This window comes from Ischnura elegans, chromosome 2, assembly GCF_921293095.1.
Source record: "Ischnura elegans chromosome 2, ioIscEleg1.1, whole genome shotgun sequence".
Classification (NCBI taxonomy): Eukaryota; Metazoa; Arthropoda; class Insecta; order Odonata; family Coenagrionidae; genus Ischnura; species Ischnura elegans.
Genome location: NC_060247.1, coordinates 112,673,559 through 112,696,800, shown reverse-complemented (window position 1 = coordinate 112,696,800; position 23,242 = coordinate 112,673,559). Strand labels below are relative to the sequence as shown.

At 39.5% G+C, this 23,242-nt stretch overlaps 1 protein-coding gene across 1 annotated transcript; it reads left to right on the top strand.

Moving 5' to 3' along the window:
* The first annotated feature begins 1,547 nt into the window (after window positions 1-1,547).
* Window positions 1,548-22,683, top strand: LOC124154427 (zinc finger FYVE domain-containing protein 1-like). The gene is made up of 11 exons (XM_046528134.1): window positions 1,548-2,226; window positions 2,346-2,627; window positions 7,457-7,679; window positions 7,771-7,982; window positions 10,222-10,388; window positions 11,336-11,473; window positions 12,321-12,438; window positions 17,449-17,619; window positions 18,285-18,447; window positions 18,525-18,650; window positions 20,482-22,683. Exons 1-11 carry the CDS (start codon window positions 1,909-1,911, stop codon window positions 20,703-20,705), a joined length of 2,142 nt encoding a protein of 713 aa, XP_046384090.1. The 5' UTR covers window positions 1,548-1,908; the 3' UTR covers window positions 20,706-22,683.
* Window positions 22,684-23,242: the final 559 nt, after the last annotated feature.

The window sequence follows — 23,242 nt, the reverse complement described above, 5'->3', positions numbered from 1 at the left end:
TAAGTGAAGGGTAGGATTATCCTTCGTCTACCCTTCCATGGAACTACTTCGCTTAACATCTGTCTACCCTTTGTCTACATTCCACGAAGGGTAGGACTACCCTTTCTGGGAACTCCTTCATTGACCATCTGTCTTTCCTTTGCTACCATCTATTGAGGGTAAGGGAAGAGTAGGACTAACCTTCATCTACGCTTCCTCGGAACTCCTTTGTTTACCATCCGTCTATCCTTCGTCTACCCTGCATTAAGGGTAAGGAAAGGGTAGGCCTACCCTTCCCCTACCCTCAAGAAACCTACCCTCCAATGTTGCTGAAGGGTAGCCCTACCCTTCCTGGAGGCTAGAGTTCGAGGGTACCCTTCCTCTATCCTCGAGGTAGGGGAGGGCCTACCCTCCGATGTTCTAAAATAAGCTCAATCTACCCCTGCTGAAGGGTATTCCTACCCTTCCCTTACCCTCAATGGAGGGTAGGCCTACCCGCCATGGAGGAGTTTACTTTTATCAGGGATGTAATCTTTGCTAATGACTTTTGGATCACACCACGGAGCAAAAGCTGCTCAGCTTCCCTACCCACAAGCATCAAGTTTGGGTGCCTCTGTTGTACTTGTTGTGGAAACGAGAATGCCAAGTCTTTGCACTGATGAATGGCCAATGAAGGTTCAATGAAATTTTCAAGGGGAATATATGATACAGGGTGCATAACTGCGGGAAATGCTAGCGAGCCATTGTAAGGAGCGTAAGGTTATAGATGATTCAATATATGCTCAGGATTTCAATATAAAGCACCTTCTATGAGGTTTTTGTAACTAAAATCCGCTCAAATTAAGTACGTCGGGTGCAGTGATAAAAAAATGAGAATCTGCCGCAATTAAATGGGCTTGAAAGCTCGAAGTAATCAAAACTAACATGTCTTTGATACCCGCAAAGTCGCATTGCAAGAGCTCTTTTGCCTCCATGAACAGAATAGGGATTCATTATTAAAAATATGAATTTTCATTAGAATAAATTTTTCTAATGAGAAGTGCACAAAAATGACATGGAAGAAGGGAGGGTCTCCTCCTTCCTCCACGGTTCTGGTTTAAAATAAAATGTCCGTGCTTAAAACCACGAATATTACAATAGTAATGGAATCCCCTTGTTAAAACATTACAAGAATGGAACATTTTCGACGACACATAGATGGGTTGCAATTCATTACACCAGAAATATTTGGCAAATTGGTAAAATTAGGAATAATATCTGAAAGCGATTTTATGGAAATATTCATCAATACACCATGGAAAATGACAGACGAGAAAACGCAGCTACGATAGAACTTTCCCTCAAGGTCAAACGATAACTCCATCATACTACACACATCACATTTAAGATTGACAAAACTTGGCGATATGACTGCAGTACCACAGCGTGTAATGCACAATAAAAAATTACAACATGCCAAAACGAAAAAGCCTAGCTACGTGTCTGTTTTTATCCATTTCCCACCCCGGCCGTCACGCACGCCGAATCACAGTCACGTGCGACGTAATTGGAGATGGTCATGCACGCTTTTTATTTTAATTTGATACTTACCTGCTTAGTGAATTTTGACGCAATTTTTAGACTTCATGGATAGACACGAACATCGTTTAACTATAATTAATTGATATAGACTGAGAAACGCGCGAACTTTTAAATAATACTTCTCCAGAACACATTGATGCTCAATTGTTACCGGAGGAATTTGTTGCGCACGTCTTGCGGCTGGCGATGTTGTTTGTTATTATCACGTTGTGGTGTTTGCTGTGATCTGTCGTAATCACTGTTAATGTTGCTAATCATTGTTTTCCTCCTCTCGTCAGAACTGGACAGCCATCAGTCCCTGTGATTTATTATGCTGTAGTATAACCATATGTTTCTTAGATTTTCTTCATGGATATCCCGTTCAATGGAGCCCAGAGTTCATTTTGGGGCCCAAGCAGTCCCACCAGTTCTGTTAACAGCTGGGTAAATCGTTCTCACGATCTCCACGAAGATCCTCCAGCAATTATGGAATCGATTGACAGTATCGCTTTACATCACAACGGATATACGAATGACATTCATTCCGATGGAAGTTATGTGAGTCAGCCGTCTAGTCTCCCTGATGTGACTTTGAATGCCAACATGGTTAATTTAACATTGGAAACGAAATCAGAGGGACCCGATGATCGCAGTTTTCACCTCCTCGATGAAAAGGAATCCTTAAAAGTAATTGAAAAGATTGGCTGTTTTCACGTTAAGCTTGCATTGTCGAAAGTAGCTTTAGGTTTCCATGTGTTTGTGTGTTGTAAATTGGGCCTATACGGTTGTGTGTATTTTATTTTCAGGTATCCTGTGCGGAAAAATTCATTTCCCGGCTAAAGTGTGATTCTTCTACCAGGGTGAAGGTCGTGTCAATATTTGGAAACACTGGTGACGGCAAATCCCACACACTCAATCATACATTCTTTGGAGGAAATGACGTTTTTAGTACTTCATCAGCTCAAGATTCTTGCACGATTGGTGTGTGGGCAGCGTTTGATCCTGTTCTTAAGGTCATAGTACTTGATACTGAGGGTCTTCTTGGTTGCACAAGCCACGAAATTCGACGTACGAGACTGTTGTTAAAGGTTAATACGATGCTCATTATTTTCTTAGAAGATATACATTCTTAAATCATTGTATTTTATTTAAATTGATGTTTGACTTTACACAGCAGAATTATATGTTGTTTGATGGTGCCACTGTCAGCTAAATTCAATAGTGACAAAGGACGGTATTTGTAATGCTTAATTATTCAATATTCTTGTTTTGTTCTGAAATAGTCACAAGAAAATTTCTGACAGTTCTTTGTTTGGTTAAACATTTGTTTTTATAATTATGTCTTTATCATTTTGCTAAGTGGGTGAGAGACTGATTTTTCCTCCAGCTGCTGAAATAGTATTATACCAATTTTGTTATTCGTTTCTTCATCCCTTTGTCCAGTGGAGTTGCTCACTCACTCTGATCCAGCTGCAGGCATGCCCTGGTTTCAGCCACCCATTATGTTTGGGTAGACAGACTCATTGCAGTACTTGTGGAATGTCTTAAAAGTCCCCTTGTTGCAGCAACATTGTCCCCTATTTGTTTTTTGAACATCTCTTGAAATGCCAATAGTTCCAAATACGTATCAGTTCTTGTGCCCTATTCAGATACTGTATCTTGGGTCCTACTGTATATTTGGCTTTTCTCTTGGCACCCAGTTCTTCTTATACATACACAGCCACAACATCTGTTGTCCTTAATGAACATTCTGTTGTAAGTTTGTATCATTGTTTCACTTTTGGAGAATTGGGTTGGTGTGGTGGCTTGGTGTTGGCTTCCCATGCTGTGGGCCTGGTTTCAAATCCTGGCAGTGGCAGAGAGTTTTCTGAGACTTCCTCATCCCTACTTGAGTTCTCTGTGGAGGGTACTTTAGGTACAGTACTCCATCCATCTGATGGGACATTAGGGTGTGGTAGCCTTGGTGCCTTTCTTTTAGAGTAGGCTTATGCAGACAACAGATTTCTCTCTACCCTACCTTCCCTATGGCAAGAATGACTGTGGTTGTTAGTCGCCTCCTCTAAAATACCATACCTGTTTCACTTGTCCTATTTTATTTCTTATCGTTACAATTATAGGCTCTTCTAGAATGTTACTTGCACCACCACAGTTGTTTTTTTTGTGTGTACTTATAACATCTGTTTCTTCATCTTCATCTTTCTCTGCAGCTTAATTTCCTTTATGGGTCGCTGTTCTTAACCCTCTTAGTGCTATCCTTTTTCCTGGGGAACTGGCGAGAATTGTGGAGGGTATTTTAACCCTTAAGCTGAGGGAGCGTTAAAATTTTGCTGCCACTGTGTGCGGTACATGAGCGGCGAAAATTTTTTCCGTCGACCCTAGGCATGTGTCTAGCAGGTAGTGGACCCTCATAATCCGGGACTGCCCACCCTACCCCCTGAAGACAGACCATGAATATAATATGTCCTTGGTAATTACGCAGGGATGGAAGACCCACCACCAAAAGTTTAAGAAAGGGAGACCAATGCTTTCAAATAAGTTTCCCTGGATATTGGACAATGACGAGGTAAATAAATTCTTAGGAAACGCAAGGATTCGGATTCATTGGAATTGTTTTCATCGTAAATGCACCGTGGAGAGCAGGGAACTCTCTCTCGGATAAGGGATAATCCAGGTTGCGCTCCCCATGGTGAGGGGTGCCCAGTCCGCGAAAGACACCTGTGTGATCTTTGCCACTAGGTTGGGTCGAGTTCAAGCCACTGCATAAAGGATGGCAATTAAGTGTTAACCCTTTGAGTGCGGATGGCATAGCATTGATGCCCAGCGTAGGTCCTGCCAACGGGCGGGTGGCATCACATTGATGCCACGCTGGTCTATGTCCTTCAATCGCTCCCTTCACTCCTCCGCTCTGTTCTGTCTACTCTAATGATGGTTTCCCGCACACACATTGGATTAGGCTACCTGGATATGCCTTCCGTTTTAGAAAAAAAGTTAATATTTTTTTAGTACATTTTTTTACATTTATGGAGTACTTTTTATTTTGTAAGATTTTTCGCCATCACAAAAAAATTAAAATGTGATATTTTCTTTACTCTTATGAATATTTTGTACTAAGTGTTGCCACATTTGAAGATTATTCTCCCCGTTTTAGTCGTATTAAAATTTTTGTAGACAATATTTAGTCATAATCTTTCTTCCATCTCATAGACGAAAAATATTTTCGTATTTCAAAATACGGTCACTATACCCACGCTAAACACAGTTGAATAATCTGTTGCTGTTTTTATTATTATTTAAGCTTAATATTTACATAATACCATTATAACTCATAACATTTTTCCATAATATATTTGCAACTCATTTTCCGAACGAGCCTGTCAGTAGGGATTTGATTATATTGTTTTCGTAAAAAGAAATAGGTATTTCGACTTTTTCTCATTTATTTCGTATTAGTTTGTTAAAGTTACTAAGCGGGAATAATTACGACCACCAATTCGTTATTCACAGGAAATATTGCAGGTTCTAGGAAAACTTCTATATTTTTTTCATTTCGAATGAGAAACTAGAATTGGGGAAATCCTTGGGGAAAAAATGATCAAATTTCGGGGCTCAAAATAAAAGTCGTTTTACGTCACCGCGGAGTAGACTACAAGTCACTATGTATCGCCTGCTATCTCTATTTTTACAAGTATTTTAGCCATTCTTATGAGAAATGCATGCAAGTATTCTGTTGTGAACGTGTCGTGGAGAAGGTGAGCTCTTCCTACTGAGTTTTTACGACTCTCGCCATTAGTACAGTCTCTCCTTTGGACATCTTTCGATTTCGTGCATTTTCACCTCTCTTTAGAGATTTTACTTTTTTTCTTATCTTATCGTATGGCCTTTTTCTATTGGAAATTTCAGTATTTTACATATATATAGCCACTTACGTGGAATATGGGAGAAACCTTTATTTTCAATTTTATTCCTATTTTCAAACCCCAAGGACCGTTTATGTATCAGCCTTGGTTGAACTAGGCTTAGAATATCTCCTTGCAATAAAACTACATCTGGCAGAATTTACTCAAATATATACATTGAACACTGCATTGGGTCTTCTCCGCGAAGGTTTTTTTTAACTTTGAAGCAATTTACATATTTTACTTCGACTAAATAGAGCTATTATAATTAGAAAATAATGACAGCAAAATTTCTATGCGCAAAGAAACCATTATATTTGGATTATTATACGTTGCCGTTTTATCTGCAGCATACACGTTTAGATATTTCTTGTCCGTCGGTTCTATATGCTTTCTGAGCCTGATGGCCTTGTGCAAGATGCTATAATTTACACGGGGGCGAAGGATCCTGATGATAGAGGCAGGGGACATGCAAACAAAGTCGTGCGAAAACTAATCGATAGATTTCTTCTCTGTGGGCACAGTTTATACAGTCGCGAAGCCACGATTTTGAAATGGGGGGTTTTTGCCAGAGATTTGAGGGCCCTTCTGGAGGGTGCGGGGGCCATTTTACCCGTTTTTGGCACCTCAACGGGGGTTGTAACCCATAACTCCCCCTTCCGTGGCAACTGAGAGGCTGACTGAGTTTATGCATGGAAAATTATAATAATCTGTAGAAATGTCTATTGAGTTACTCAAAAAAGACAAACCACTGACACTCTGATGACAAACAGGAGAAATAATCCTCCTCACGTCCTAAGAACGACTTAAAAGTGGCGAATCGGTATACCTCTGATAGTATATGATGTGCATAAGATCCAGGGCTGTTTTTGAACCCTTTTTTCAAAAACTTTAACAATCATTAGTTAGTTTTTACAGCATTAAATCAAAAAAATGTCATAAAGATAAAATAACTTTCATATGTTTGCATGCAAGTCTAAGTTACTGGTAAATTTAAAAATTTAGAGATGTGGAAATTAAAATTCCAAAACTTTTCTTTGCCCAAAATTTGATGCATGGATAGTGGATGACATCTGAAAAAATATTCATCTTATTTTATAATTCAATTCCGCCATCATTTCACAAATTATTCCATGCTTCTTAGTTGCTACGTAAAGATATGTTGTCCGTCGTCACCTAATGTTTGTGTAACGGGTTGCATAAATATCCGGAGCATTTATCACATGGGTGCGGATGGCATCACTGTGATGCCATTAACAAATTGTTTAATAAATAGTAAAATAAATACACAAATCCTTTTTTTATTGAAATTGTTTTCATATTTTCGAAAAACAAAGTGAATGCAGTGAAAAAAAATTCTCCGCCAATGTGAAACAATTCTGAGAAAATGTGATGCAATGAAAGGGTTAACACACTCAATGCTGAGAAAATTTATCATAACACACCGCCACGCGGAAAAAATATTTTGCAATAATATCAGATATTATGTCTTCCTTAATCGTATACAATCATACATAGGTCAAAATTATTAAAATTTGCGCTATTAATAAAGAAAATATTAAATATTATAATAAAATTATAATAAATATATAATAATAAAAAGAAGGCAAAAAATCTGCTGAAAGCAAACGACTTGTATCCAGTCACAGGAGAAGACACACTGAGACGCTGGGCACAATTGCAGGGTCTAGTAGAAGACGCGGAGGCAGATGGCGGGCCGAGAAACCTAATGGGACCGATGCCTTGTATTCAAGGCATCCGCGTCCTAGGCTAGCGCGGGATGCCTTGAATTCAAGGCATCCGCATTGAGTGTGTTAAGGAAAGGCTGCCAGTGGTAAGAAAATCTGGTCAAACATTGAAAAACGTTTTCCCTGCACTCACCATGCAGACCATTCAAAAACGTTCCCGCAGTCTAAGGGTTAATAAAATGTAGCATCAAGGAAAAAAAACTGCAGCAGCTGTGTGATGGGTAAACATATTTTTGTGACTTGCCTTCTTAAATTTCAATGTTGTTTTTTCAGGTTTTAGCTGTCTCGGACTTGATTATATATCGCACCAGGGCGGAGAGACTTCACAATGACTTGTTCACTTTTCTTGGAGAGGCGTCGAGAGCCTACTCTCAGCATTTTCAGTCTGCACTTCAGGCGATAGGTTCGAGAGTTGACTTTGGGGGGCCTCTATCAGCACTTGGCCCGGCGGTGATCCTCTTCCATGAAACAAATCACACATCACCGTTGAAGTCAAGTATGTGTCTCAAAAGGCTGTGTTTGACTTTATATACATACTGTGCTTTGCAATGGTCACTCAGTAATGCTCTTTCTTTTTTTTCCTTCAGCTCCAACTGAAAGTCCAGAGGATGTTATCAGAAGCCGGTTTGCTCAGCTGAAGTTGGAGTTTGAAGCTTTCAGCTCTTTGAGTTACTTGGGGGTACAAACTGTTTCACCGCCAACTGATTTCTCACAGTTGCGCTCATCTGTATATGAAGTCCTTAAAAATTCATCGGTTCGATCTCCACGCCACCCTCAAGTTGTGTATCATACTCTTAAGGTATGTGGTTTGTAGTGAATGTTTGTATAAAATGTTTGAATCATTTGAAGGCCCTCCATCATATGTTTGGTTAATTGAATACCAGAGATAGGAGTGAACATTGATATTTTTTTAGCTCTGCAAAACTATCACTATACTAGAAATAGTCACAGGAATTATTATCTAATAAATCACTCTTTTTGTTTTCATTTGACTGACTGGTTCAAACCAGTGCAAGGTTAGAAGTGCTGAAAGGTTGTGTGAAGATTGATGTGGGCCACTGAATTTAAGTATGGACTACTTCGTAGTGAATATATGTATTTCGTTCGTCATTGTCATGAGTCAGCAATCCTAAGATTGACTTGATGCAGCTCTCCACTCAATTCTCTTATCGGCTAATCTTTTAACATTTGCATTATTCTTCTGCTCCATATCCTTCATCACCTGCTGTATATTTTTCACCATTGGCCTACCTATGCTGGTCTTCCCTTCTGCTTATCCTTCAATGATTCTCTTCATCAGCCCATCGCATCTCAAGAGGTGGCTGATTAAGTTGTGCCTTCTACTTCCCAAGTTTTTCAAGAGACTTCCCTCCTATTTTTCTTAAAACTTTCTCATTACTCACACGATCCATCCATTTGACGTATATCATTCTTTTGTTGCACCACATTTTGGATGGTTCCCAGTTTGAATTCTATGCTGCTGTTATTGTCCTTGCCTTACTGCCAAAAAGAATCATACTCCAAATGTATGGCCTACTAATTTTTTCCTTACCTTAATAAGTACTTATAATCCCAATTCTTCTTCTTGTGGGGTGCCCTCTTTGCTATGGCTTCTACTGCATATTTCTTTTTTTTGTTTTGTCCATTGCTGGCCTCTTGGGTGCCCAGATAGCAGAAATCCTTCCCCTTCTCATGTTTTTAGTTTCCTAATTTTGAGATGCTCTCAGTCTCTTCCCTATCTTCCCAAAGTCCAAACCAATATTTTGGTTTTCTTAGTTGATTATCATTCTCTACCTAGCTATTTTCTTTTCACATTTAGAGAACCTCTTAATGTTCAAAGTTGAATGGACCCAAATTCTTTACATTGTTAATTAAAGGGTTTGTAAAAGGGAGTTTGTCTTGTGGGTTGCATGAATTTTTCACCAGGCTGGTGTGTGATTGCCCTTGAAAAAGCCACTTTTGCCAGCAATGCCAAAGTGCAAGTTTTGCCAGCAATGTGGGAAAGAATTACTAAATGCTATTGTTCTTCCTGCAGAGATGGTAAATACTGTGAACAACCATGATTTAATTTTGAGCTGACCATCTGTGCATTGACCAAGCCATGGAGGATGTAGCTGATTCAAATGCGTGGTAGCAATGACTATTTGACATTAAATTAACTTACTGTGGGAGTAACTTGGATGGTACCCTTTAACAAATACCTCGGCCCTTTTCCCTATCACCATCGCCAGCTTCCCCCTCCCCATGCTATCACTTTGGCCAACAGTGATTCCTTTCTGCTTCAAATAGCATCTCTCTGTTTACACTGTAGTTTCAATGCATCTGAAAAAAATAAGTCTCAAGATCTGAAGAACTTGTCTGGAGAACTAGTTTACCTCCGGAATATTTTACTTGAAAGAATCCTATCATGTCTTATAATATGGTCGGGTGGAGTATCTGTGACTCCTCAGGATAATTATTTGGTGGTTTCTCTTTGCCTCCCACATTGCAGTGCTTCAACCTTTAAAATAAATGTTATCATGCCTGCAATGAGTTTTGCTCTAATGATCGCTGTGGTGCCCACCTTCACTCGCACGAGGAAATGTGGCTGCCCTCTGCTCAGGTTGTTGGGAAGCTTAATTTTTGGTGGCCACCTGTCACCAAGTCATAGCGTCTTAACAGGTTTAGGCATCAATTAAGTGGCCTTCTTTGCCCAAGGATTAACCAGTGCCTCCTCGGAATGCTGTTGCTTTTTGTCCATGACTACTTTTATCTCCCCTCTATATCTAGATGCCGACACACCATCCACAACCTGGTGGAGGCACCTTTTGGTGAATGCATGTTATGGCTTTTAGCTCAGCTGCGAATAAATTATTGAAAATTCTCTATCTAAATATGATCAGGCATATTATCCTAAACTCTTTCTAGCAGTTTTCATGGCCATGAGTTTTGTCTACGTAGGGAAAATGACATTGGGCTGAGGGTTTTTATTGAAAAAACCTGGCTAGTGCTAATAAATGCATTTGAATACACCATTTATCTGCTCATTCCACTTTCAGGTTCTCAACGAGAAATTCAATGGAGAGATAAAGGACTCTGCTCCCGTGCTCTTCTCTGATGAGTACTTCACATGTCCTAGCAAGTGCCTCTCGTGTGGTTACCGCTGCCAAGGCAGCATGGGACACCTGCGAGATGGCCAACCTCACTCCTGTGATGTACTCTGCAGGTACGAGCTTGGAATGGGTTAGCCAAATTCTGCTCTTGTTGAAAACCTTTCGAGAACATTCGGGCACACAAATGCTTATAGCTATCTTTATAATTATTATTTATAATTATTACTTCAGTCAATATCTTCTGACATCTGTTGAGAAAGTATTCATGAAAAAATGAGGTAGCATTTGAAAAGTTCCCAATTTTTGGCTAACTAATTCATTTATAGAGATACATATTTCTTTAGGGTGAGGGTTAGGTCAAGACTATAATCTACCATGCAACCTCATTAAAATGAGACTTCTTTGTGCTCAAATGCTTGTCATAGTGAAATGTTGTCCTACCAGGGGCAGAAAAATGATTTCCATAAAATCTTTTGCTTACATTTATTTAGGAGTGGAGTTAGTATTGGGACGGAGATATTTCTTTCTGGGAAACTTAATCATTACCCCTGAAAGACTGGATTATTTTTTCAGCACTTTTTCTTCATTAAAAAAACTAACCATTCTATATACACGAAATGTACCTCATCAAAAGTATTGCGTTGTTGGTCATTATCTCAAAGGAGGGTTTGACTGTGAAAAAGGGTTTTGGGGAAGGAGAGTGAGTAAGTGTAATGGAATGGGAGGAAAAGGAATGATGAAGTGCTAGATATGGTGGGCAAGGCGAGAAAACTTCAAGAGGAGATGACGGAAAGGAAAAAGATTTGGTGTAGCGAATGATAAGTAGGGAGGGGATACTGAAAACCAAGTTAGAGGGAAGAATGTTAAGGAAGCGGAGAGAGTGTATGGAGTGAAAGCAAGTAGGCCTCATTTTGAATTGAAAAGGGGTGTTAATTGTGGGGAGAGGGAAATGCTGATTTGTAAAAGATTCTGATGGTAAACCTAGCTTAACTGTTAATTACCTTTAATAATTATAATGTGCTACATTGATAATATTGATGATTGCAAATTGTCATTCTAGTTACCAGCATCAGTATGACAATTGTGTGTACATCTGCAAAAGCTGCCACAGCAATGGCAGGGAGGTGGTTGTCCTCCCGAAAACATCCTCATCCTCGGACACCTCCTGGTATGGACTCGCCATGTATGCCTGGTCTGGGTTAGTATTCTTACTTAACGTATGACAACAGACTTTCCGTGGCTTTTTTTTATGGAATTAACATATCAGCACCGAATGAAAAAAGATACATTTTAGCTTGAAGTGATTTTGTTGTTGGAGCTGGGAATACTTAATGAGATTTTCATTTTTGGAATTTATCTAGTTTTTTGAGCAAGTCATGGGGTTGATGATGTAAATAGGGGAGCATGATTTTGAGTTTTTATGTTTGAATGATTTTCTGTCAGTTTTGAGCTATGGAAAGTCCTTCATCATAAAGTGAAAACCCCAAATTTATTAATCCTGCTTGAAGGTATGATTTATTCAAGCACTGTGTTGCTAATTACAACTGCTGCCCTTGTCAAAGTATATTGTTATAGAGTTTAAAACTATTCTAGTCTCGGTAAATAGTTTATTGACTGCAGTCAAGTATTCAGGAATGCGAAGCAAAGTATTTCTACATTTTTTTTAACCTTTTGTCCCAAATGTTGATTTCACCTGGAAATTGTCTCTTTGAAATCAAGATTTCTATGGTTTACTATTTATTAATAAAGTGTTGTAAGATTTCTCCTATACTGTATTTCTCCGAATATAGTCCCCCTCTGAATATAATCCCCCCCCTAATTTTGAGGCTTCAGTTTCAGGAAAAGTTAAAAAATGCGTTTGAATATAGTCCCCCCCTTCACTTTTACCACAGGCATTTTTGGAAAAAAAGGGGGGACTATATTCAGGCATATAGGGTAATTTTGTTACTACTAGAGTTCAGGAAATAATGGCACGTTTGGCATGCATTTATATCTTTTAAGGATTTGGAGGTGAGTGTTTATGGTCTTTGTCTTTCTCTCTTCAGCTATGTCTTGGAGTGCTCTCACTGCGGAGTGATCTATCGGAGTCGTCAGTATTGGTATGGCAATAAGAATCCCGAGGATGCCGCGGTCAGGACAGAGATTAGGCATGTTTGGCCTGGGGTATGTACTCTTCGATGAGCTTTGTTGCTCTTTTGCTGCACCACCACCGCGGTACACCGCACTACCCTCCATGCAGCCCCACTCTGTTAGCTGATGATATTAAAGTGGTTGGTTGAGCAAAAAGAACCCACCTTACTGTGGAATAAATTCCTCCGTGGCCTCCAATGAAGAAGTGAGGCCACTTTAAGCATCAAAGTACAAATCTTGCCTTTTTCCGTACAGCATCTTGATCTGCAGGAGAGTCTTCATAGTTACATAATCGGTGTAATAATTAGTTACTGGCAGGGCCACAAAATTTTCAGTTCGGCCATTGTCTAGACCAAATCCTTGGATGTTTTTTTATTTTGGGCCAGAATTAGGCTTGGTTGGAAAATGTTCCATGGCAATAGCATTGTTGTGTCAAAGGAGTTGCCAGCAACATCATGATTGAATTACGAAAGCAATAAATTCTTGAAATTGCCCAGTTAATTGCCTACTTTCTCTTTGCCTACTTTCTCTTTGCTACCTCTCCTTCAATAAATTGTGCCTTTTTATATTCTTTCAGTCTAAAAGGGATATCCAATGTGTTTTCTAGACTTATCTAAAAAAGATATTACTTTTTCTTGGATTTATGCTTTTTAAAATTGTTAAAAAGCCTTAATTTTAGTGATGGGTCAGTTCGATTCCTCGATTCTTCGATTCCTCGATTCTTCGATTCCTTGATTCTCGGCCAAGAACCGGAATCGAAAACGAGTACTTGCCAAGGCGAAAAATCGATTCCGATTCCAGTAGTACTTCAAACAACAAAATAAACTACCGCGTTTCCAACAGTCATTTGAAATTTTGCTCCACGTAATCGTAATAACAAAACACATATCTTCTTGGGATGTGAGAGTACTCGAAAATTCAAGTCGATCGAGTAGTTGGTACTCGACTCGAGCGTTTCGAGTCGCATTACGAATGTCGAGTCGAGTAGTTAAGGTTACAGTGCTTTCGAGGCTAGTAGGTCCAGCAATCTGCCGACAGGAAGCGCTATCATGAAACTCATGTAATAATGCAGTTTTTAAAGCCGATAAGTCATTCTAATGCCTTGGCCTGGTAGCTTCAGCTTGCCGAATACACTGTAGTTGTCGACATGGGCGCCGAATACCTTTATGCCAGCCGCAGCGGCCGATCGTCTTCCTACCCGGCGCACACTAGTCTGAAATCGGAAAAAGCTGGAATAAAGTCCAAAATGACCTTTTTGGGGATAGAGACTTGAAACTCAGCGTAAATACTCATAAATCATTACCAAATATTGCTTTATATGCCATTTCACATAAGTACGAATCTTTAGTGAGATACAGAGGCCCAAGCATGACCAATTTTTCAATGCCCCGCGAGATATCGTTTTTCCTCAAAAAATCTTTGAATTTATCCAAGTGGTTTTGCGTTGGTGTGAGTTTATGGAATATAAAACGCAATATTCCTTTGATCTGGTGCTTTGCCTGTACTTTCAATGACTTTTGAAGATTTTGGCTCTCATCTGTCGGGTTTTACAACGCAAAATGGCCGACCCGTTTTTCACGTGAAATTTGACATAAAGTAGACATTATCTTTCGTTTACGAAACATATAACTCGGAAAATTTGAACCACAATATAAAGTAGAGATTTCTAAAGAGTACTAATAAGAAATCTTGAAAAAAAAGTTTGCGACTAAGGAAATAAGAGCGATTTTTCAATCGCGCGTCAACGCTGCGGAACTTGAAGGCTCGGTAACTGAGGCCGATTTTTCAAGTTTTTTAAAACATTAGTCTTGAATATCATCATTTAAAGCATAGATAATCGTCTTCATTGACTTAAAACACTAAACTGAGGATGTTAAAAAGGATTATGTATAGATCGACTTGACCATTTAGCGCATTACTCGAGTGAAAATACTAAGGATTGGATATTTTTTGGAACCATCCCACGCATAAGAAATATGCCTCGGGTATTGAAGTAAAGTGAAGAGATTAAGTCAGCATGCTTAAGAGAGAGAAGAAAGAACTATTTCCGTGAAAGGCAGCAACCGATACCCTTTTTCCCTTTCCACCTTCGCCGAGGTGAGTCGCGCGATAGGGGGAGTTTTCACACCACAAGGCTCTTTTAGCCTTTTTTATTACTGCGACCGTTCGATGTGATATTCATTGGTAGCATTTAGTTTCTTTCTTGAACATAAAAAAAGCAAGAGATTTTAAGGTTGATTAAATGACGTGAGAAGTATAGCATTTTATTTGGCTCTACAAAACTAAAGTTTAGTTCTATAGTTGTTCGCTTCAACAACTTGAATTCCATGAAGATTCAAGATCCAAAAAAATCGTTGATATAATTTGTAATAAAAATTCCAAAGTCTCCGAAATCTTGCAATTTTGGTGGGAAAGTACTTGCCCAATAACACACATGTGTAGCAAAAGGCAATTTTCTGCAGGCAGTAATACTGTAACATGGAGACGTCAAAACCTGCTGGCTGAGCATGTAGAATAATTGGTTTTTCTGCTTGAGAATTTGAAAGGACCAAATATTACATGATTCATATACGTAGTATGTAATCTTTATTACAGCTATGAAAATTTCTGTACTCAGGTATGTTCTGTTTTGAAATTTAGCTATTATATTTTAATTACATAGTAAATATTTGAAAGATGCTTTTGTCAACTGACTCTTTCACAGAGTAATATTTTTTAAAGTGGTTTTCTTGTTGCCTGGAATTAAGTGATATTTTTCTTGGAGCCTATGGCATCAGAATCGATGGAAGTGGTATCGGTAGAATCGGAATCGAAATGTCAGAATCGGAATCGGGATCGGAATCGATAAAATTTTGGAATCGACCCATCACTACTTAATTTCTAAGAAGTAAAACACCAATACAGTGGAACCCCGATTTATCGTTCCCGCATTCATCGTTTTCCTGCATTCATCGTTCGCCGCTCCTGGTCCCAAATTAAGTTCCATAAAGAAAATGTAATTTTTTCCCGCATCTATCGTTCCCCGAAGTATCGTTTTCCCGCATTGATCGTTCGAAGATCGCGGTCCCGTTGTATAATTTTCCCGCATCCTCGTTTGACAAAAATAAGACGAAGTGTTTACAACGTGGTTTTTATGGCTAATAAGGAGAGACACAAAGTTTGAATCTTCCCCAGGAGATTGAAATACGATAGGGAGAAGCTGAGTGCCGTGGGATAGTTACATTATCACATTTCCCAAGATCCGGTATCCCCCTCCATTCAGCACTCGCCTCTCCCCGTCTGAAGTTTTCCTCTTCTCCGAAATAAAAAAAGGTCCCAGCTCGAGCAGGGATCGTATTACGAAGACCTTAGCTTCGAAAGAAAATATCAAGTTACTCGAAAACAAAAGAAACCTTTTTCACGCTTCCCCCTTTCTCGACCTCTGACTTTTTTTTGGCTGACTCGCTTCAAAGATCCCCACCTCTGGAGGTCAACTGCTGCATGAATCACCGATTAGCCCGAAAGGTGTGTAAAAATGAATTTCGGCAATTGGTATTATATTTTTATTAGATTGAGATATTAGTGATGTGCACGAAATTCAAAAAAGAATGATACCAAACACGATGTATTTCTAACGTTATTTAACCATTTTAAGCAAGGAAATAGTTGGAATAATACGATGGTGATTTCTGGCGAATATCGATATCCTCGCAGCTGATAGTGAGCTTCACGGCAGTTGATGCGGATTATTTTGGAAAACAGGGCGTCTGGTTACAATTTACGAGTTATGCTACAAGTCTCACTTGTCTGAGGTGCTAACGAAGCGATGTCTTCTCAGGATATTTTGTTTCTCCCTACTAGCAATCTGAATTCATCTGCTCATCTAGAGCTACGCGACTTATTGTTAGAAATGAGTGGGTAAGTTGCCTTCTCTGTAGGATAAAAAATTTGCGCAGTCTTATGGTCATGCTTCACCCTCTGCAGTAAGCTCTGCTTATGCCGTACGCGATGGCATTAGTGCCGAAACTCACCTCGTACGAGTGGTTCTGTACTTTCCAGGGTGGGTTGACTTAAAACCGGCGAGTGTTTTTTGTGTGGGTTCTATAGAGTCCGGTTTCATTTTTATTAGTTTTATTCTTATTCGTCTTCGGACCATGGCCCTTTCGAAGACACGAGTGAGAAATTTAAAAGATAGACTGAAAATAATTGAAGATGAAGAAAAGAATCCGGGCTAGAAATGCGTGAATATTACAGCACGCCTCGGTATGTCCGCTAGCGCATGACGGCAGGGGTAGGGGTAGAGCGAGATCCCTGGTGAAAACAAGAAGTGGGATGAAGCCGAGGATCAGTTGGGCGTGCCGCTGACGATTAACGCCACATTGCCTCAATCATATTAAAAATTTAATTGCAAGAAAGGAACATTTCAATTAATAAACTATTTTTGGCCTTCTTGATCCATCTCATAACCAATCACTGCGATGGCGAAATCGGTTGTTTGAGGCATAACACGCACATTTCTCTCGCAAATACGTGTACTTGAAATGGCATTTGATGGATAAGAATTTTTACATGGGACAGAAATGCATAATAGCAGTGAAAATTCCGAGTGGAGTGAAACATTTTTTAGCAAGAGATATAATCCGAATCAACAATATGACCTAAGTGTTTCAATAAAGGAATAATATTCCTGTAATCAGCTAAAATCTTCATTAAATCCATTAATGAATGTCATAATTCGCAAAAATTCCGGCGTTTCCTGGGACATAGGCAACCCGGACAAACAATGCCGCATCGATCGTTTTCCCGCATTCATCGTTTTTTTCATCCATCCCCCTGAAAAACGATAAATCGAGGTTCCACTGTATTTTAATAGCCACTTTTACAGTGAGAATTTTAATTTCTTATGACTACTTAGAGTTCATGCTGTAAAACCATTAGCTAAAATTGACTGATTTATTTGACGAAATTTGAAGATTTCATTCCCAGTAAATCCTTTCCTCTGAAAGTTAGGGTTTGTGTTCTTTTGAGTTTATCTATGTGGCAAATATTTTTCCATGCTTCCAGAGTGCCATAGCTGCACGAGGGGCCCAGAATGCAGCGCAAAAAGTGCTTGATGGGGTGACTTACATCTCGGAGGCGGTGGCCAGTGTCAGTTCTCCTCCGACAAGAATTGTTTCCTCTTGGGTTGCTGATCAAATAGCCCCCAAGTATTGGAGACCAAACCATGAAATAAAGGTGAGCCATGAGTGTGCCTAGTGAGCTAAATCTCCTATCCAATGTGACTGAGCCACCCACTCATTTTCCTAGTACAACCTTCTTCAACATCTTGCTGAAATCAAATAACCTGGAATCTGTGTTTGAATCTGTTATTTTGGCTAATGATTAATTAGCAGTAAACGTCAGCCACAGCCAGGGATGGCAAGTGAAAAGAAATGAAAGTCTAAACCAGTAAAATTTCAATAGCTTCATCCCCGGGAGCGAAATGTAGATATAATATGAAATGGATTTAAACCTGGGGAGCTAAACTTGGGGTTGAAACGAAATCGGAGTCAAAACTACTTAGGGTCGAAACTAAGTTAAACCTCTGGGACAAAACGAAACGCAGATAATGTTCCGCAAAGGTTGACTTTGGGAGTATTTGTTTCACCGTGATGTATTATTAGTGTACTTGAGCGGTGATTAACAATCAGAGCTCATATTTTTGTATCGTCTCTCAAAATTAATCAAATCTCTGCAAAAATTTGAAATTTGAGGATACATAAGTGTTTGTGTAGATTGACTTTTCAATTTTTTTTTTCTTCCAACCCAAAACCTCAGTAATTGGCAGTCTGTAATTAACATGAATTGTGTATTTTCCCCTCTTTGCACTAATGACACTCTTGTCCTTTCTCCTCATCCAGGAATGCTGTGTCTGCAAAAGAGGCTTTGATTCAGGTGACACCAAGCACCATTGTCGGTCGTGTGGCGAAGGTGTTTGTGCCGACTGCTCTGCCAACGCCATGCCAGTGCCTAAGTGGGGATGGAAGTCCCCCGTGAGGGTGTGTGACCTATGCTTCAAACAGGGTACGTGCCGCTCTCATATCGACGGATGCATTGCCATGTGTTTGTGGTGCTCACAAGGTGGATTGTTTCCCTTGCAGATGCGGAGACGACTGTTGCTGATGACAGTGGGCAAGTTGACGAGGCTGAAGTGCTGGTGAGAAAGTGTGGGGAAGCTGTGGCGAGCACACTGAGCACGGTGGCATCTGTCCTCGATATTCCGAGGGGTAAGTTTGTGCGAGTGTGATGGAATGTATTGGCAGCAGCACTGAATCCACTGATCTGGAAAACATGGGGTACTCTGGGTATATCGATCTTCTGGGAAAACTCCGAGGGAAGGAAAGGGAAATCAGTGAGTGCCCTGGGAAATGGGCATTTTCATATTTTGCATATGGTAAGACCCAGCCCAGTGTGTGAAATTCTCTCGTCCCACCCGAAAGTGTGAATCACACAATAGTTTTTTCCATCCCTCTGATTGATAGCTCCAGCTATAGCATTTAAAGGATGACAAATGTGATAGCTTGACCCATCATTTTCTGATTCATGCTGTTGATCTGCCATCCCTTTTACCATTACGTTCACTGTCGCTTTCCCTAATTGTAACTGTCATTCCACTTATAGCCTAATGCGGCCTTATAGTTGCTGTACGGTATACAATTTGCTGGAGTCTTTGGAGAAGTGGGAATGCCAGTTCAATCATGTTATCACCACTTAAAGGATCAAGGTCAATGGAGGGAAGCTCTTAATGAGTCCAGGAAGTTATCTAAAATAGCAGACTATGAGCATAAACAATAGTACATTTTTTGACTCTCATAAATTTTGAAAATTGCGAGAAATCAAAGTGAAAGTTTGGATTACCCATGTTTTCTGATTATTCATGCCACCTCTCCCCATCATCATCCCGGGTAATTGGGAGTTTGCTATAAAGCAATATTTGTGGTAGAATACGAAATGTTGCAGAGAAAAAAGATGGCAAATTAAATTTATAAATGGATGTATAAATACGAGGGCCATTTTATTTTCAACCTCCGATGGGTCATGTACAGAAGGAGAAGTGACTGATTAAATATTATTTCATTAGCAAATACATATTGAGCAGACTTGTGGTGTACTTCGACATAATTGCCTCGGCGATTGAGGAATTTGTCTTGCCTGTGGACGAGCTTGACTATACCTTCTTCTTAGGATGTTGCCGCCAATGACTTCCATTGAATTTCGTCTTTGTCGCCTGTTTGAAAATGCTTTCATCCTTGCCACATCTTCATTTCAGCGTAAAGATGGAAGCCGTATGGCACTAGGTTGGCATTGTACGGCGGGTGATCTAAAATGTCCCATTGAAATTGCTCAAGGAGCAGTTGGGCTGCATCAGTGCTGAGATGATGGGCATTTTCATGGATCAGAACACTTCCAGAAGTCAGCATGTCTCTTCTTTGTTTTGAATGGGAATGGACATAATCAACTTAAGGCTGGAAGGCGATACTTGGTGGAACTTGGTGACAGGAAACATAATGAAGATACACTTTTGTATGTTCCACAGGAGTTTTAATTACCGACCCAGGTTTCGACAGTTCACCTTGATAAGGACACAGTGTACTGTCGAAACCTGCGTCGGTAAATAAAACTCCTGTGGAACATACAAAAGTGTATCTTCATTATGTTCCCAATGGACATAATGTTTCACACACTAGCCACATTGCATTTAAAAAAATTCTTTTTTATTGGCATTAAGGTCAAGACATATCAATGCTGGAGCCATTCAGCAAGTTTTCTGGCTGTCGCTCCTCAGTGCACACTTAGCGGGAGAATAAATTGAGGTAGTGTAGTTAATGAGATTGCTACTAACCTTAAACTAACAACTTACAGTCAGAAATGACTTGAGGGTGTGGCATGGAGTTCGCGTAATTGCCCTACCTTCGCAGTACCCGCCTGTTTCTTGTATGGTGCTTTAGATGAGCAATTGGAGGCTTAAAAAAAACTGCCCTCGGCAATCAATCTTTGTGATTGTATTTTTGATACCCTACGATATTGCATTCACCCACTCTTTCCTCCCTCTTCTAGGATTAATAAAGGATTCTGCGAGGCCATCATACTGGGTGCCTGACAGTGAGATCAAGGGCTGTTGTGTGTGCGGACATGAGTTTGGACCACGGCTCGCCCTGCACCACTGCCGGGACTGCGGGGAGGGCGTGTGCGATGGCTGCTCGAGGGGTCGCCGAGCCGTGTGCAGGAGGGGCTGGGATGCCCCTGTCCGCGTGTGCGACCTGTGCATGAAGCAGGATTGATTGCTCACGTTTTGCGATGTGAATTGTGTGCATGTGTATATAATACTGGCTGTGTTGCTACATTCCTAAGTAATGGTAGGTGTTCATGTAAATACTTATATTGTCTGTTAATATCGTAAACTGAATCTTAAAACTTTTCAGAATTTTTAGATTTGTCTTGTTGAGTTTTCTTTCTAATCGAAACATTCTATGATTTTGCTTTATAATGATGTGGTTTATGTTGTTTTTTTCTCATCTGTGTTGAATTGAGTGGCTTTAAAAGTACAGCAAATGTCTTGGGTTTTTACACACCACTAAACTGTGGAACACGGTGGAATTTTTCCTCCAGTTTGTCAGAATGTGTTGACATGTGATTCCTCATTGTGAGCTCCTTCATGTTTTCTCCTAAAATGAGAGTATAAGAACTTTAATACATATATTCAAGGAGCAGATAGGTTTCATTTATGTCAAGCCAGTTGAAGCCCAACAAGGTCTCTCTTTTAAATCCATTCCTATTCCACTGCCTTTTCTTGGAGAGGCTACACAGGGAAACAAAATTCCTGACCCCTGTGATTGTTGGAGAGAATGGGATTTATTCTTAAATTAGGCCAAGAGGTAACATATATGCTATATCTTTGGAAATAATTAATTTTGTTTTAATTGCTCTGTTTTGTGGTGGCTTACTTAATCTATCTTTTGGCAACTTATGTAAGGCTGCTTGCTTTTCCAGTTTTCAAGAGACAGGCAGAGTATTCTTTTAAGTATTTGAAACATATATTTTTGAGATGCCATTTTTTTCTGATGTAGTAGTTACACTTCCACTGGACAATGTTCGTGTGTGACGTGAATTGTCATGCTAAATCATTCAGTGGCTGATCGGTCAAATATTAAGCAGATGTCCTGAGCATTTTAATATTTGATGAGGAAAAACTTTTTGAAATACATTTGCACTTGATCATTATTTTAAATTCTTCTTAACTCTCTTAAGCCCTAGGGACTTACGTCTGATGTCCCTCGGTTTAATGTCACTTTTGAAAATTTTTGAGACGTGGCCCTTAGGTCAAATATGATTTTTTTAGTAGTGTTAAAAGTTTATCATGTTATTGTGGCATTTACTATGAATGAAATAAGCAGCCATTTAGCTGCTCTCTCTGAAAGCATTGCATTTTGGAGTTGTTTGAACCATGGGCAATCAATTATATATTTATGCATCTAGTAAGGTTTTACTGTTGAAGAGAAAAGAGAACACATTTGGCTATTGGGAAAGAGGAGCATTGGAAGGGAATTTTAGAGCTAAGTTAGCGAGCCAACATCATGATTGTTGACTACTTATTTTCTCTGAGGTTTGTTTAGTACTCCTCCAATACCCTACCTTTACTTTTGGCCTTTATTTTTTTTATTGTTGACTCAGTGTCTTGCAGTATAGGTCTTGAAGAATTTTAAACGGAAATTTTTGCCAACATTTAGGTTTACATATTTATACTCCTTCAGAGCTATGGATGAATATGAGTACAAATTGGACTGGTATTTAAAATTTCAATCTGATCACTCTCTGAAGCCAAAATAAGTAGAGCTAGTCCACTAAAATTTAGAGTTCTAAAAAATTCATGAAATGAAATAGATCTATCAAATGCGTCACATTTCCTCTTGTCTTCAAACAAGATATTAGAGACAATAAGCATCCTCTTGAATGGAAGTATCAGGTCGGGAAATAAGGAGTCATTCTAACCCAAAATATCGTGAGATTTATTCCCTTTAACAGGAACATTCCTCAGTCCTTGGCTGTGACCATCCCAGGCAGTCGCCACCCAGCTACTCAGTTCCCAGCCAAGCTAGGCATGTCCTTATAATCTCCCCCAGGGGAAGGTCCAAAAAACCCTCTTTATCAACCTCCGGACCGACTTCCGCCAATCACTTGTGGGTCATCTCGTGGACTCACACTTTGGACTGACATGCCTATATGACAGCTCTCACATAGCAATGGCCGATGGATGCTACACCTCCCCCCTTAAAAAGAGGGAAACACGACAAATTGTTTCTCTTGAACCCATAATATGTTAAATTAGTGCAAGTACACAATACACAAAGTAATTACACAAATTTGCCTTTTTGAAAAATACATAAAAGTACAATTTCCAATAATATAAAAGTCCTTTAGCAGTTTACATAATATCAAAGTATTTAACAATGCACACACACTTCAGCAATTAATTGTCTTTTTAAGTTTTTCACTATCAACAGTTTGAATTGGACAAGTACTACTAATATTCGTAAAAACATCAGAAAGCAATCGAGTGTTTATCTCTTGATAACCCCTTGCGCTGTAACGACGAGTCTAGCTCATCATGAACTTTCGACGCCAAACCGCGCAATGACAAGTGTATCTCATCATCGGATTTCCATAATTTTAGCACTATTTAGAGGAACAATATAATTATTTTGAAAAATGTTAAAACACACATAGTATACATAAATAACTATTTCATGAAACATGATGCATTGGAAGGATTAAAATAATTTTATTCGAGTAGCGATAGCAAAGTTCTCCATGTTTAATA